This window comes from Galeopterus variegatus, unplaced genomic scaffold (assembly GCF_000696425.1).
Source record: "Galeopterus variegatus unplaced genomic scaffold, G_variegatus-3.0.2 Scaffold3223, whole genome shotgun sequence".
Classification (NCBI taxonomy): domain Eukaryota; kingdom Metazoa; phylum Chordata; class Mammalia; order Dermoptera; family Cynocephalidae; genus Galeopterus; species Galeopterus variegatus.
In genome coordinates this window covers 215,742-232,183 of record NW_007729334.1, presented here as the reverse complement: position 1 = coordinate 232,183, position 16,442 = coordinate 215,742, and the positions used below count along the sequence as shown (strand labels likewise).

The following is a 16,442-nucleotide window of genomic DNA, read 5'->3' as shown; positions in this document are numbered from 1 at the left end:
CCCCACATCCTCTAGAGAGAGATGGGGTTAGGACACTGTGAGTGACAGCTGGACTCTGGAGTCAGGCAGATCCACGTGACCTTGGGTGAGTTCCTGAAGGTATCGGGGCTAGTCTCCTCGTCCATATAAGCAAGCAAAGAACCTTCTATCTCCTTGAGCCATGGGGAGCCTATGTCAGCAAAGCCCTCAGCACAGTGTCCGTTACTTGATGATGCTTCTTTCCTGAGGCTCCTGTCTAGCAAGGGGCTACCTCCTGCTGAAGGTCATGTAAAGCAGAGTTGGTTTCCACTCCTTCACCTGTGATGCAGTCACCTCTGGCTAGGGACATAAAAAGGAAGGCAGAGGTGGGGAAAGCATTACACCTCCCCTTCAGGATCTGAGGACCTACTATGTGTTTAGCACTTCCATGCATCCCATCTCCTTAATCCAGAGTTCTCAGCCTCAGCACTACTGCCTGCCATTTGTGGCTGAACCATTCTCTGTGAGGTGGTGGGGGCTGTCCTGTGTGCTGTTGGAGGTTGAGTACCATCCCCGGCCTGTATTCACTAGATGCTAGTAGCATCCTCTTCCCTCCTTGTGATAACCAAAAATGTCTCCATCATTGTCACATGTCATCTGGAGGGGACAATCCACCCAGTTGAGAACCGCTGCCTTAAACTCTTGCCCACTGATGTCACCATCACCATACCCATTTTATATGCAAGGAGAACCAATGCTTAGACATCCCACAGCCAGGAGGTGGCAGGACGAGGATTCAACCCCTGGTCAGTCTGAATGCAAATCCTGCCTTGTTTCCATGGCCACTCATTGTGGAAGGACACCCTCACCCGGGACCCCAACTCCCCCCTCCCGCTGCCCCACTCAGCAGAGACGAGAGACTGACTCAGCCAGTGCCGGGCCTGCATGCATGGGAGACTCCATTCATTCACAGACAGACGCACTGACTTCTCCAATGCAACTTGCATCAAAGCTTTATTTGCTATTCTTAGTCTGAATGCAACATCTTTGTACATGCAAAAGTCATCTTGTTTAATCGCAGTTGACCAGATTTCCAACTGCTCTTCTGTGCATATGAAACTTCTTTACATTTACAAAATATAAAAGCACTTGTAGACATCCAATACTCTGTGAGGTCCAGGAAGCCCCATTTTTTTTTAACATTAAAAATATACGTTTTTCTAGATGAATTCTCAGTCACACGGTTAAAGATTCTTTCTGGGATTGATTAAAGTGCCTCTCGTCTGCCTTCCGTTCAGAACTCCTAGAGTTTGTGAATTCATAAGGCAATTGCAAGAACACCGCAGGCAGGAAGCTTAACTTTCCTACACACAGAAAATGAGTTCCTTTTCTGTCCTGACTCAAATATCTGAGGAGGGACCTAGAAGAAAGGTTAGGAAAATATATACTATTTTTATATATATTCCCACCACCCCCCAATCTTACCAAGCATTTCAAGGATCATAATCATCTAGGAAGTGCATGACTTTTAGAATATTGGTATGATTTAACAAACGACACAGTACAAAATATCTTCCATAACACAATATATTACTTTTGTGAGCCCCCTATGTACAGGATTTATAAGGCTATGTGGAACGAGATCATTAAAAAACTCAAATTCTTCTTTAGACAAAATAATTTTTAGCTGGCGTGAGGCCACCAGGGATTGTCAAGGAAGTGGCAGTCTGAGGCATGAAGCTGTTACAGCACAGATGCAAGGGCAACAATTTACGGAGATTCATGGGGGGCAAGGGGTGTCAGTTTCACGAGTGCAAATGCCAGAAACCTCAGGCTGATTTTCCAGAGCAAGGAGCCTGGCTTCTTGCTCCTCTTCTTGCAGGAGCCAACCCAGATGAAAGGAAGAAAATTCTAGGGGGGTGGTGGGGGCAAAGGGATACACAGGCTGGTAAATAACCAGCACATTCTTGCTTCCTGGCTTTTTATGTGGCCTAGGCTTCCAGAGCCATGGCCTGCTTGGAATTCCAACAGGCTGACTCCTAGCAGCTTCTCAGCACAGAGCAGGGGTCCACAACTGCAAAGGGGATTGAGCCCAAGGCAGATCCCCTTCTAAATGTGGAAAGGGTCCTGCCTACTTCCAGTGGCTCCCTCCATCTCAATGCTGTTCCTTCTGCCCCATGGGATCATGATACCAAGAGACTTTTGCTTTCATGTTTTAACACATGAGGGAGGGAAGGGCACATTCAGAGGCTACAGGATTTCTCTCCATCACTGCAGGGACTTGCCACAGCTTAAACAACTAAATTGGAAAGAGGGATTTTTAGTTTTGAAATTATGCCTAGTTCCAGGAGCAGTCTGGGGGCATCATGATGAAAAATGTAAAAGTGTAGGTCAACAAGGCAGTTAATCAGCACCAGGGGGGAGTAGCTGAGGTCTCCTTTAGGAAAATCATGCTAAGGGTTTTCCAAATCCCTTGCTCAGTCTCTGAGGTTTAGGGCCTCAGGCTCATGCTGATTTCTGTCTTCCTTAGCAACACCCTAAAGTTCGTCTCACTTCTGGGATGCACAAAGGAAAACAGGTTTGTCTGAAAGCCTATGGCTCAGCTCATTCCTCTGAAAAACATCCCCATCTGATGGTCCTTTCTCTGAATCCTAGACAACCTGAACAGTCAGCACAGCTCCACTCAAAACTTCCAACATCCCCAATACCATGAGGTTTCTCTCTCACCAGAATTTCTCTGGTGGCACTGAGTAATGCTCCACAACACTGATTTTTGAGGCCTTGCCATGGAATTTCACAGGCCAAAGGCCTCTGTTTCATTAGGCAAGGGACCATGAAGAAGGGTATCTACTGAAGGGGAAAAAGATACAGACTTATCAAAAGACCAGCTGCCAAAATGCTGATGTGCAAAGGCAGGAGAGAGATTGTCCTTACATAGGAATTTGCATTCTGCAGAAGACTCTCAAGTAAGGAGAGCCAAAGCTCCAGGAGAGGAGGGGTGATGGGGGGCAGGTGACTTCGCTGCACACAGATGATTAAGGCATAGTAAGTTAGTTTAAAAGGAGACAGATTTCCAAAGGAGACTGCAGGCAAACTCAAGAAATTAGTACACAACCCCTTGCTTAGCTCCAAAGAACTCACCCAGTTTTTAAAAAAGGAGAAATAAATAACCCATGTGCCCATCTACCTGCACAGGCTCCTGAGCATTAGTCACTTCTAACTTCACTGCACTGATCAGAAGCAGAACTCAGAAGCCATGGGGAGCCAGCATTAAGAGGGCTGCTCCTGACCCACTGTGATTGTCTGCTCTGCGCTAGAGGAGATGAGGTTGTAAAAAATAACAGGAGGTGAATAGGATCTTCAGGGCTTGCCCTAGTCAGTTTCAAGGGGGGGGGGGTGGACTTTGTATATCCTAAGCAACACAGAATTAAATGGATTTTTATTGCCAATCAAGGTGTGGAGGTTAGGCAAAAGACCTCCAAGGTTAATCTCATTTTCAAGTGTTTTTCTTTCCTGTCAGGTATACTTGTGCTAAAACGTGACTAATTAAGAATTGAGAGTTTTGCAATGGTAAGTATCAATATACTTAAGGGCAGGGCATTTCTTACTATACAAAATTGCATGAAGGGGCCTTGCCACCTGAAGGAGAGGACGACAACAGCCAAGAGAAGTCAGGGTCAAAACACAAGAACTGTGTTTTACAGGGGGTCCTACTGACTTGCAAATCCACTACATCAAAATTGTTATAAAACATGAGCTAGATTTTTTAAAAAATCAACTACAGCAGTTCCTGGAGGAATCAAATCCTCAAATGGCCAAAGAAAACTGATGGGAATGAAGAGAATACAAACTATTATCAATCAGGACCAAATTCTCAAACACAGATGCTTGGAGCTTCCAGTTGCAAAAGGTTGGGTGGGTGACAGGGTTCATTCAGCAAGTGGCCATTGGTAGCCAAAGCTCAGCCAAAAGGACTCAGGGTTGGGTGGAGGGTGGGGGTCGGGTGGCTGGGGCTGCAGTCGCTGTCCGCAGTGCTGAACCACACCCACGCACCAGGGCACAGGTGTCTGTCTTGACCTGGAAAAACAGGGGATTGTGGGCCGGCCCGGTGGCGCACTGGAGAGTGTGCCGCTTGGGAGCGTGGCGGTGCTCCCGCCGAGGGTTCGGATCCCATGTGGAGACCGGTTCCCGCTCACTGGCTGAGCACGGTGCGGGCGCAACACCAAGGGTTGCAATCCCGTTGCTGGTCCCTGGTACGGGCGTGACACCGAGGGTTGCAATCCCGTTACCGGTCAGTAAAAAAGACAAAAAGAAAAAAAAAGAAAAACAGGGGATTGCTATCCAACCCCCATCCCATCCCCAAGAGACAGGAGGTGGTAAAAGGAAATGAAGGAGAAAGATGAGATGGACAGACAAATGGAGAGACAAATCAGAAGCATGTTTGGATACCATCTGCAAATAATGGATTTACCAAGAAAGACTTGCACCTCTTGGGAAGTCAGGAAGAGGGGCACATGTGCTCCCCACTTCCATATCCAGCCAGTGCTGTGCATGGACCAATCAGGAAACTCATCCCCAGGGCCCGTAGCAATCACAGGCTGCTCTATGAACTGTCCAAGCATCTCACTGATGGGTGTCTCCCCAGCAAGGTTGGCACGAAGGTTATGGAAACTCCAGGCATGGCAGGTGGCCAGCCAAGCATATTTGGGATGTTTGCTGGAGCCTTGTGCTCAGAGGTGGAGGAGGCTGGTGTTGAGGATTTCCAAAAAAAAGGACAGAGTAGACAGCATCTGGAGCCCCCAGAGTTATTGAAGATTCTGAGAATGAGCTCATAGCTAGCAAGAAAAAAAGAGGCAAAGCAAGCCTTACACTTCATCACCAAGTGTCCAGCACTTCTGTCCAGAGTCCCTGGCCTGGGAGCTCCCCTCCAGAGAAGGGCTTTCAGCAAGACCTGCATTCAGACTAGAAAAAGTACTTGGTCAGGTGGAGCTGAAGAGGTGGGGATGAGGTGAGAAAAAGCAAAGTCTACCCCTCACTCATGCATTTGTTCTGAGGCCAAGTTTGAACGGCTCCTCCATTCTGGCAGCTCAGGTTGTGTTCAAAAAAGATGCTGGAGAAAAAGATTCTGATGTTTGAGTGGTAAAGGCACTGCTGTTTGGGCTGCAGTTTATAAACTCTTGAGGCCAATGGCCAAAGGTCACCCCACAGAAATCAGAGCTCAAACGAAAAGAAACCAGGAAAATATATACAAGGGTGACAATTAAAATTTTTAAAAGGCTTGGATAGGGATAAGATAACCTGAGGTGATTGGATGCTTCAAAACAAACTATTCACACATCTTTCCTCCTGTCCTTTAACATAGAAACGTATATACATATCAAGTTTCAAAGAAAATTGGCTGAATTATTGCTTTATCATCTTCTAAAGCAAATAAGAATGACATACCATGAAACAGGTCAACTATGCACACAGCCCCACTGGAAGGATAAATACACATGAAATAATCAGGGAGAGTATGTTTAAAAATTGGAATTTCTGATTCCTTGAGGGGAAGAAGGAACTCTCCAGCAAAAGCAATCAAAAACCTCAACTCGGTGGTAATTCCTCAGACAGGGATTACAGTAGGAAATGAATGGTTTGATCTTCCTTGGAACCGTCCTTCCAAAAAAGACCTGCCCTGGGGTGGGTGAAGAGGGTCTTTAACAATTCAGGTATTTTTCAGAACCAAGAGAGACAGTCCAGCCTCGTGTTGACGTCCCTGGAGCTGCTGAAGGTGTCTACAGTGGACAGAAATGCAAAGTTTTTACATAAAAAGCAAAACCACTAGAATTCTTGGACAGTCTGACTTCTTTCTCAGCCTGAAGAGCTGTCTGGGGAGATGAGCAGGTGCTTGTGGAGGATGGGCCTTCCCACCCAGACCCAGGAGAGCCGCCGAGAGCGGGGCGCTCGGCAGTGGTCTCCAGCTGACGGGAAGGGCCCAGGCACGTAAGCGTCGTACAGAAGAACGGTGGCAGCTTGGCCTCGTCTGCAGGTTCTGACAGTTAAGGCTTCTGTTAATTAGACGTGGCGGTGTCCCCTGTCTGGAGAGGAAGGGACAGTCTTGGTGTCAACAGTGAGAATATTTGACCCTATTTCTTTCCACCATCAGGCCTTAAAACTTTGTCTGATATTTTCCAAGAAATCTACCCCTTAAGCCTCAGGCCAGGAAAGAGGTTTTGGAGGGGTGGAAGGGTAGAGGGGACTGGGTGAGGTGAGGAGGGTGACAGGAAGTCTGATACAGAGGAATGAACATGAAATTTAGGGTCAGGTCAGGGTTCCAGATTTAGTTCTAAGCCTCAGTTTCCTCAAATGGATTGCTGAAGGCTTAATGAGATGTCACATGTACAGCACTGAACACAAAATAAACATAGGCCCTGATCCCCTAACCAAATCCCTTGAGCATAGATTTATGTGGGAGTCTATCATTTTTTGAGTTTATTGTATACATATATACACACATACATATGTGCCCATAGATATATATGTAAGTATTAAGTAACATACTGTATACATATATATTATGCAACATTCCCATAATCAAGCACATAATATGCCTGCAGTATACTATGAATCTTCACATAAAGTGGGGAGAATAGAGTCTAAATGGCACTATATCCATTCAGGTTAGGTTTGTCTTCAGAGCTTTTTTAGAACTCTGGTTTGTGGATGAGGGATGCTGGGTCTCTTGTGCTAGTCACATCAAGGCTGACTTTGAAGGCACACACTCCGTGTGCTCCTGTACCGAGGACGTACAGGCAACACTCCATCAAGCACTTTAGGTGCGTTAGTGAGCCCTCAGGAATCCTCGCTAACCCATTTTACAGATGAGGAAACTGAAGTTCATGATGTTAAGTCATTTGGGATGTATACCAGGGCATATCTAATCAGTCGTTTTTTTAAAATATATTTTTTCAAATCAATTTTCAATTATACAGGTTGTACATGAATACATTCCCCATGTAAAAATTTGAAACATTTCAGATTATGCTAATTTTTGATGTCCTGCCCTTTCATTTTATAAAAGGGGATTGAGACGCGGCAGGAAGGTCTGGCCAAATGCATGAGCCCAGTGCCCTTTCCGCCCAGCCCAGGCTGTGCAGCTTTGCTTTTGCTAATTTTTGATGTCCTGCCCTTTCATTTTATAAAAGGGGATTGAGACGCGGCAGGAAGGGCTGGCCAAATGCATGAGCCCAGTGCCCTTTCCGCCCAGCCCAGGCTGTGCAGCTTTGCTTCCCCCCTAAACGGAAACAGATCTTCACCACTCTCTTTACAGGAATTCAGAACACAACCCTGCNCCCCCTAAACGGAAACAGATCTTCACCACTCTCTTTACAGGAATTCAGAACACAACCCTGCCACCCCTTTTCCCTTTTATGCAAAGCACAGCCTGGTCTTTCCCTGGGCATAACATCCCAAGTCCCTAAACCTTTCTCTTCTGCCTAAGTTCCTGGCTCTTCTCAGGTCTCCTGATCAGAGACCCTTCGTACCTGGTCAAGCTTGATTCTCATACAGGCTTTGCCTCTTCTTGGATTTCAGCTCCTTTAGCCATTGGGGAGAAAGCTCTTCTGACCTGAAACCACAGAGCCAGTGAGAGTCAAGTAGGAGCCGACTGTGGGCTCCTTGCAGCCAGGGCTGTGGGGTGCCCGACTTTTCATTTACCATGTCATGGCGGGGGCTGAGCTGAGCACTGACAGGTGGTGAAGATGCCCGTGTAAACATGACGGATAAGAAAGAAGTAGAAATTAACTAAAGTGTCCAACAAGGGGGAATGATCAACAAATCGTGGTATATCCATTCTATGAAATAATCTGCAGCTATAAAAATTCATCTTATATAAAATTATTTCCATCCACCTTTCTGTGACCCAAACGTTCACTCCTCCTTCCATCTCTCTATCCACGTAAATGCCTGTGATGGCTGGTTTTGTGTGTCAACTTAGCTAGGCCATGACACCCAGATGTTCAGTCAGACATTATTCTAGATGTTTCTATAAAGATTTTTTTTTAGATTAACATTTATATCAGTACTCTGTGTAAAGCAGATTACCCTCAGATGTTCAGTCAGACATTATTCTAGATGTTTCTATAAAGGTGTTTTTTTTAGATTAACATTTATATCAGTACTCTGTGTAAAGCAGATTACCCTCCATAATACAGGTGGGTCTCATCCAATCTTAACAGAAAAAGACTGACCTCCCAGGAAGAAGAGGGAATTCTGCCCGCAGACTGTTTTTCGAACTCAAACTGCAACACTTCCCTGGGTCTCCAGCCTACTGGCCTACTCCGTGCCGATTTTGGACTTGCTAGCTCCCTCAATCACGTGAGCCAATTCCATAAAATCAATCTCTCTCTCTCTCATGTAAACATGACGGATAAGAAAGAAGTAGAAATTAACTAAAGTGTCCAACAAGGGGGAATGCTCAACAAATCGTGGTATATCCATTCTATGAAATAATCTGCAGCTATAAAAATTCATCTTACATAAAATTATTTCCATCCACCTTTCTGTGACCCAAACGTTCACTCCTCCTTCCATCTCTCTATCCACGTAAATGTCTGTGATGGCTGATTTTGTGTGTCAACTTAGCTAGGCCATGACACCCAGATGTTCAGTCAGACATTATTCTAGATGTTTCTATAAAGGTGTTTTTTTTAGATTAACATTTATATCAGTACTCTGTGTAAAGCAGATTACCCTCCATAATACAGGTGGGTCTCATCCAATCTTAACAGAAAAAGACTGACCTCACAGGAAGAAGAGGGAATTCTGCCCGCAGACTGTTTTTCGAACTCAAACTGCAACACTTCCCTGGGTCTCCAGCCTACTGGCCTACTCCGTGCCGATTTTGGACTTGCTAGCTCCCTCAATCACGTGAGCCAATTCCATAAAATCAATCTCTCTCTCTCTCTCTGTGTATATATGAGGATACTTCAAAAAGTTTGTGGAAAAACAGAATTAAAAGAAATATGAATCTTTAAAGACCCCTTACATATAAATGAATGAGGGTGGACGTGTTCCAATAAAGCTTTAGTGTATATATGAGGATACTTCAAAAAGTTTGTGGAAAAACAGAATTAAAAGAAATACGAATCTTTAAAGACCCCTTACATATAAATGAATGAGGGTGGACGTGTTCCAATAAAGCTTTATTTACAAAAACAGACAGTGGGCTAGGCCCTATTTTCCCAGCCCCTGCTCTATCATAGCCCTTACTATATCACAGCCCTATTATCATGAACAAGTCCTGACTTTCACGTGTGAACAGTACTCATAAGAATTCCGCTCCCCTTGAGTGAGTATCTGCACACACCAGGCCCCAGTGCAAAGGGCTTTATACACATTGCTTGTGTCATCCTCATGACCTCCCGTGAGAAGGCTAGGATGGTGAGTAAACCCCTTCAACAGATGAAGAAAAAACTAAGGCCCAGAGAGGTCGAGTGGCTTTCCTCAGGTCATGCAGCTCTTATGTAGCACAGCTGGAATTAAACTCCAGCTGTGTGACTTTAGAGCCTGGGCTCCTGACCTCCACCCCCAGCTGCTGAAGTGCCCAGGTGTGAGAGCCCCTGGGGCTGGAGCTGCTCTGTGCTCATGCCTGCACCGAGCAGACCTGGCACTGGGACAGGACAGCTGTTCCACAAAGGGCTTCTGACCTGAGTTAGGTTTATCTCCTTCACCCTGGCTGTGCCCTTTGACCACCTTCCCAAGTCTCCCTGATTCTCCTGAGACAAAGGTACTTCCCTGGAGGTTATGAGGAGGGAGAATGCCTCAGTTTCCCCACCAGTCTGGAGAGGGCTGAACAAGATCAAGTTTTTAACTACTGGAAATCCTGGATTCCATGTGTGGGGGAGGTGGCTTGATTCCTGGCCTGCTCCCTACTCTGCTGTATCTTTCAGGTATCAGAGCGCTGAGAGTTCACATGAACAAAGCTTCTGCTGCTAGAGAGAAATAAAACATTGAAACTTTCCTTCTATTCAGCTCTAAGCCTTTTGCAGGCACGTCTGGCCTAGTATAGTGGCTGGAAGATGTTCCTATTTTGAGGGCCTGTAAAATCAATTATAGAAATAAACATGCATCCTGAGTTTGGGAGGGGAGGAGCCCTCATGCCCTAAGACCCCTCACCTCTCGTCCTTTTCTATGCTGGAGGGGAGCACACGACTGCCCAGCACCCCAGGCTGGAAGTGGGATTTGGGGGTCTTGGGCTGGGGGGCCCAGCTGGGGGTCTCGCCGGAACTGTCCACCTCTGGCCTTTTGTGCAGCTGAGCCTGGGGAGAAAAGAGAGCTGAGTCTGTAAACAGCCTTTTGTCTGGGGAAGAGCCCCATCCAGTGACACTGTTGGGCAGGGTGAGCCCTCTGAAAGCAATGGGGCCCCCTGAGTCTGAAGGGACCCAGGCAGGAAACACAGAGGCTGAGAAAAACCAGAGGTCGGGCTGGCATTCAAGTAGCTAGCCTTGACCTTTAAGGTCAAGTAACCATTGAAAACCCACACACTCATGTTCTCTTTTGCAGAAAGGCCACTGTTCGTAGTGTTCTCAGCACATGACATGCCACTTCCTTTTCTTTCCTGAGAACCCTAAGTGGAGAGAGAAGCTCCAGCCTACAGCTGAGGTTCAGCTCCATTAAGTTCCTTATTCCAGTATCCATATCAATGAAATGAAGTCATTGACTCCCCGTTAGATTCCCATGGGAAAGTGGCAGGGTGGATTTTCACCCATTTTTGGAGGGCATGTTAGGAATGGAAAGACTTAGGATGGTGGGTACATCCTTAGGGGTTCTGGGGTGTGAGTGGTAGCAGGTGGCACTAGTCTCTTGGGCAGCGCTAGGTCAGCCCCAGCAACTGTAGTCATGACCATCATCTGCTGACAGCTCCTGTGCAGGGAACATCTATCTAGGGGTTCTGGGGTGTGAGTGGTAGCAGGTGGCACTAGTCTCTTGGGCAGCGCTAGGTCGGCCCCAGCAACTGTAGTCATGACCATCATCTGCTGACAGCTCCTGTGCAGGGAACATCTATCATTTGGACCCCACCAGTTATATGACAAATGTCAGCTGGTTCCATGTGCAAAAGACTCCTTGTTAGGTAGACTGGCTTTCCCCAGTTTACAGAGGAAGAGCCTGAAGCTTGAAGGTTGAACAGTTTGCCCAAAGTCATGCAGCTTTTAAGAACTGGGATTCACACTGGGCCTACCTGACTCCCAACTCCAGGTCTCTTTCCAGAATAAGCCCCGCAGCACCGTCTGGTTATTAACAACTGCCAAGCACTGCCTGTGCAGAGAGTAACCAGCATCGACGTGGCTGCCACCGTACTCAAGGAGTGAGCTCATACTAACGGGTAGATAGCAAAAGCCTCATTTTTGCAGAGCGCAGAGGATTCAAGCTGTGCTCAGGTATTCAAAAACTTGCCTCAGGAGTTACCTGGGGCATCTACCTGGGAGCCCCAGGGCCTCTGCCCCTCCTATAACCAGGGCTTTTTCTCTGCCTCCTATGTTAGGCTGCCTTGTAAGATCATTTGTTCTGATGCTTAAAAGAAATAATAATAAAAATCAGAAAATCTCTGGCCTAGTATAGTGGCTGAAAGATGTTCCTATTTTGAGGGCCTGTAAAATCAATCACAGAGACAAGCATGCATCCACTTTGGCTTTTTATTCTTACAAGGTATGACATAAAAACAAAACTCTCTCTACTGAAGGAGAAACTGCTCCCACAGAAGTTTTTTTTTTTTCCTGCCTGGAAAATCAGTTGAGAATTTCCACAAACAATCCAAGCTTTTTGCCTTAATTTCTTCTTCAATAAAATGAGAGAAAAAAACTCTTTTTGCAGGGTTGCTGGGGACAGAAAGTGAATTTACAAAGGAATAGTGCACAAAGGAATGGCACAAAACAGGGGGGCAAAAGCACCCCCTTCTTCACCTGAATTAAGTGCCATTTCACCCCAGGACTATGAGAGATGCTTGTCCGTACCAGAGGTCAGGGGAGAGAGGCAGCCCAGCACTCCCCCCTAGGATTCTGCAATCCAGTGTAATTGTGGTGTAATTCAAGACAGTGGAAGTGGTTCCAGGGCTGGCTCCCCACATCACTTGGTATGGAAATGATCCTTTTCTGTGCCTCACTTTCCTAGCAGACTGGATTCCTCAAAGGCCTCAGGAGGCTGGGTTTGTTCACTCCTGTTTCCCTGACACCCAGCACTGGGCCTGATGCCTGAAATGGATTATTAGCTCATTTTACAGATGAGTAAACCAAGGCTTAGCTATAAGATCAAACAGAGCAGAAGGTCTGGGGGCTGAGAAAAGACAGAAAATGGTGATTAAGCAACACAGAGCCACTGGTGGAATCCAAATGTTAATAATATTGTTAATAGTATTTGCCAAGGCCAGTATCCTGGTTTTGACAATGTTCTGTGGTCACGTGAGCTATCATTGGGCAAAGCTGAGAGAAAGGTACACAAGGACTCTCTGTACTAGTCTTGCAATCTCCTTTGAGTCTTAAACTATTTCAAAATAAGAAAGAAGGAAGGGCAGGCGGGCAGGTGGGCAGGCAGGCAGGAAAGGAAGCGTGAGGTCTGTTTCTGCTGTCATGGTCAAGGAGCTCACCCACCAGGCAGGAGCTCACCTACCTTTAGCACTGCTGGATCCATTCCTGGAAACCCAGGCATCCTCTGAGGATGGCTGACAGGTGTCCTCTCAGTCCTGGATGGCTTCTCCTCCTCATCTGACTCTTCCCTCCTGGGTGACTTCTCTTCTATTGCAAAGAAAGGGCACTGAGATCACTGGCAGCCACCATTTATCAAGGTCACATGTGCCAGACACTTTGTGCACGGATCTTATGCAATCCTCACAGCAGCCCTGCAGAGGAAATTCTACTGACCCTTTCACAGATAAGGACAAGCCCAGGTGCCTGCTTTCATGCTCTCTCTTCTTCACAGCTCCACCTCTGGCTGGAAAATATTGACGACAGACAGAGCAGGTTTCCTAAGGGAGGGCAAAGACAGACCCACCTCCAGGGCCCCTGGCTCACTTGAAGTCAGGGAGATAGAAGGAAATGTTTGGCAGAGACAGGAGAGGAGACAGTGCATGGTCGATTTGTGCATCATGTGGAAGGGCTGCCCAAAGTGGACCAGGCAGCCCCCTTCCTCCACCCTTTCCAGGATGTAACCCCATCACATGCTTATAGCTGAGTGGAGCACTGCTGTTGTCATTTATAATGACACTGAGAAAGAACTGCTTAGCGTTCTAGAAGGAAAGTCCAGCAAAATGGGCTATGGCACAGTGACATCGTATGAGCACGTAAGCTAGAGCAATGCTTGGCACACAGTGAGAGCTCGATAAATGTTTGTTGAATGAATAACTGGACACATCACCTAACTAAATCCTTATAGCACCCAGAGAGGTGGGCACAACTTTGTCCATGTTTACATAGTGGGGTGCCCCAGTGAAGACTGAACTTGTGTCTTTCTCCGTCTCTGCCCTTATCTAGAGGTGCCAACTAGAGACATTGACCATACTCAGGAAGGTGAATGCCCTCCAAGGTCCTAGAAAAATCCCCTCTCCCAAAGCAGTGGTGTTCCTCCTTGGGGAAAGAAGGGGCAGCCATGCCCAAGAGTGTGAGCAGGAGGCTTTACTGCTGGGAGAGAGGAGCCCTTGTAGATTTTGCAGGTGTTGCATCCTCGGGAGGGTGGGCAGGTAGCCCTGTTGCCAGGGGAGGAGAATAATGGCACCTAACCCTGTGATTCAAGGGCTGAAAGGGAAAATCTGTCTGACCCTGGAAGGGGAGGCTCCTGCAGGGAAGAGGACAGGTTCTGGTCTGGAAGGCGATGGAGCAGGGGCAGTTTGACCTGGGGCTTTAGGGGGGCTGGCATCCTGGCTGTGCTTGGGATCTGGAAGAGCTGAGTTTTACAGGCTGTCCCTGCAGATGCCTGTGGCAGATGTTCATGCCTGAGGGGACTTTTCCTTCCTGGAACAGCCTCTACAGGGAGACATGGATCCCCTGGTACCAGGGACACTGTTTTACTAAGACCTTGGTGAGAATGTCCAGCAGAAGTGTTCTGACCAAACACTAGGCTCTTCGTGTTTGGAATTATAAACCTCGGGCAGACCTCCCGGGGGTAAGAAGTCAGACTTCCTGCTTACCTGGCAGGTGAGGGTTTAGATCAATTTTAATTTGAACACAGGTGATTGTATTTGAGGCTGTGGAATCAATTGCACTGGTTACATGAGGATAAGGAAGTCAAGGCTCAGAGAGGTGAACACATTTGCCCAAAGACACACAGCTGGTGTACAGCAGGTCAAAGCTTCATGCACAAGTGAGTCCCATCTCAAGGACTGTGCCCTCTGCCCCTACTACAGGGGTCCCAGGCATAGATCCTACCCCTGAAGGGGAAATTCACTGGGAGATGCTGGAACTTCCCTTTAAAAAGAAATGACTATTTCCCACATGGCAACTTGCTCCTGGCTACAGACTTACATCAATGAAGGAGAAGTCGTCCACTCTCTTTGCAGGGCAGGCCTCTGGTGGGGGTGGACCCTCCGTCCCATCTGTGGATTCCAGGTCAGTGCTGGAGCGGTCTACACTGGTGCTCCGCTGGTCCCTGGAGTAGTCGTACTGGTCCCCAGTCGAGGTGGGTTCCGTTTGGGAGGACAGAGAAGACAAGCAACTGCTGGGGGGCTGTTTCCGTGCCGACGTGGCACTGCTGTCCGGAGATGGGGACTCAGGGGCCAGGCTTCAAGAAAGGGAAGGAAAGGAGACATGGTCACGGAGATTGTTTCAGAGAAATGAATTTCAAGTAAAGGAGGCAGCAGAAAGCACAGCTCAGGTGTGCTTTATACGCAGGAAACAACAGACAGAACATCTCAGCAGGAGCACAAGATGTGGCAGCTGGGTGCCCCTAGGACACCTGCACAGGTGCAGAATAGGAACAGTCAGTTCTGTGCCATTCAAGACCCTCTCTGTGCCATCCAATACAGGAGTTGCTTGTCACAGGTGGATATTGGGTCCTTGCAGTGTGGCAAGTGAGAGCTGAGATGTGCTATAAGTATATATTGGATTTCCAACATTTGGAATGAAAAAAGGAATGTGAATATCTCATTAATAACTTTTCATGTTAATAACATGTTGAAATGATAGTATTTTGGATTTTTTTGGTTTTGATGAAATACATTGTTAAAAATTAACAGCACCTGTTTCTTTTTACTCTTGCTGTGGCTACTAGGACATTTTAAATTACATACTAGGGGTCTTCAAAAAGTTCATGGAAAGATTTGTGTTAGCTTTTGTTTCCATTTTCCCATTAACTTTTGGAAGTGCCCTCATTTATGTCCTGCATATGCAGCTCACATTGTTGTCCACATTTCTGTTGGACAGAAATACAATGATGTGGACCAAATGATTAGCAGCAATTACCTGTGGAAGAGCAGGGGAATCTCCTGCCCTGTTTCATTTGCTCATTCATTCACTCATTCGATAAATATTTACTGAGCACTTAGTATGTGCCAGGCACTCTGATAAAAAATGTGTCATCTAATCCTCTTCACAATCCTACGAGGATTATTTTATAATCCTATAACCTCCACAGTTCTATGAGGTAGGATTAACCTCATGAAATTAAACATTAACCTTGTAAAGATGAGGAAACTGAGGCACAGAGGTGTGAAGCAGTTTCCCTAAAGTGGCAGAACTGGGATTGAGCCCAGGCAGACTCCAGAATGCATGCTCTTGGCCCATCCCTACTTCAGAAATCTCTTCCAATGATAATATATTCAGGTGCCATTCAGATACTTGGAACCACATAAGATAGAAAATTTATAAATAAATCAAGACATTAACTCTCCCCCAACACACACACACACACACACACACACACACACACACACACACACAAAAGACACGTAAGTCAACAGCACAGCAAGGCCCTCCAGGGCATGGGAAACCCTTCCCCTGAGAAAGGGCAGGTGGGCCTACCCTAAAAGACCCCACAGCTGCACCCCTGAGCAGAACTTCCAGCCCAGGTGTACTGGTATTTCACCATGCTGGGATGATTTTATGACTTGGAATATGGGATTTGCGGGGTGGCATGAGGCAAATCCAAAATGATGAGGGAAATACCACCGAGGAGTCAGCAGGTGGCACCACCGTCCAGGGCTGGGAGCACCATAGCTCCCAGGACCGTCCAGGGTGCGGAGGCTGCTGTGCCTCTGCCAGACAGCAGGGGGCGCCCAGGCAAGGGGAGAGCACAGTTCTCACAGGTCCTGATGGAACAGCCAGGAATGGGGGATGGAGGCTGGAGAGAGGAAGGGGCTCCCAGGTCACATAGGAGATGGGCAATACCAAGAGCCAGGTTTCCAGACTCAGTTCCACGCTTCCGCAGGGCATTCTAGTGAAATGTAAGTAAGCGAATTAACTAAACATGATTTTTGCTGTGAGAAAACTTTGCTTCCCTTTTTCTTTCTCTTCCAGCTT

General features: G+C 47.0%; 1 protein-coding gene across 1 annotated transcript in view; it reads right to left on the bottom strand.

Moving 5' to 3' along the window:
- Positions 1 to 4,232: 4,232 nt before the first annotated feature.
- The window catches only part of KIAA1671 (KIAA1671 ortholog), a 142,783-nt gene continuing 130,573 nt past the window's right edge, over positions 4,233 to 16,442 (bottom strand). Inside the window, exons 6-10 of the mRNA XM_008584322.1 lie at positions 14,447 to 14,706; positions 12,604 to 12,728; positions 10,117 to 10,259; positions 7,485 to 7,567; positions 4,233 to 6,038 (exon numbers count right to left, since the gene is read on the bottom strand). Coding sequence (XP_008582544.1) covers positions 7,489 to 7,567; positions 10,117 to 10,259; positions 12,604 to 12,728; positions 14,447 to 14,706 — 607 coding nt within the window. The 3' untranslated portion in view covers positions 4,233 to 6,038; positions 7,485 to 7,488. The remainder of the gene's footprint in view (positions 6,039 to 7,484; positions 7,568 to 10,116; positions 10,260 to 12,603; positions 12,729 to 14,446; positions 14,707 to 16,442) is intronic.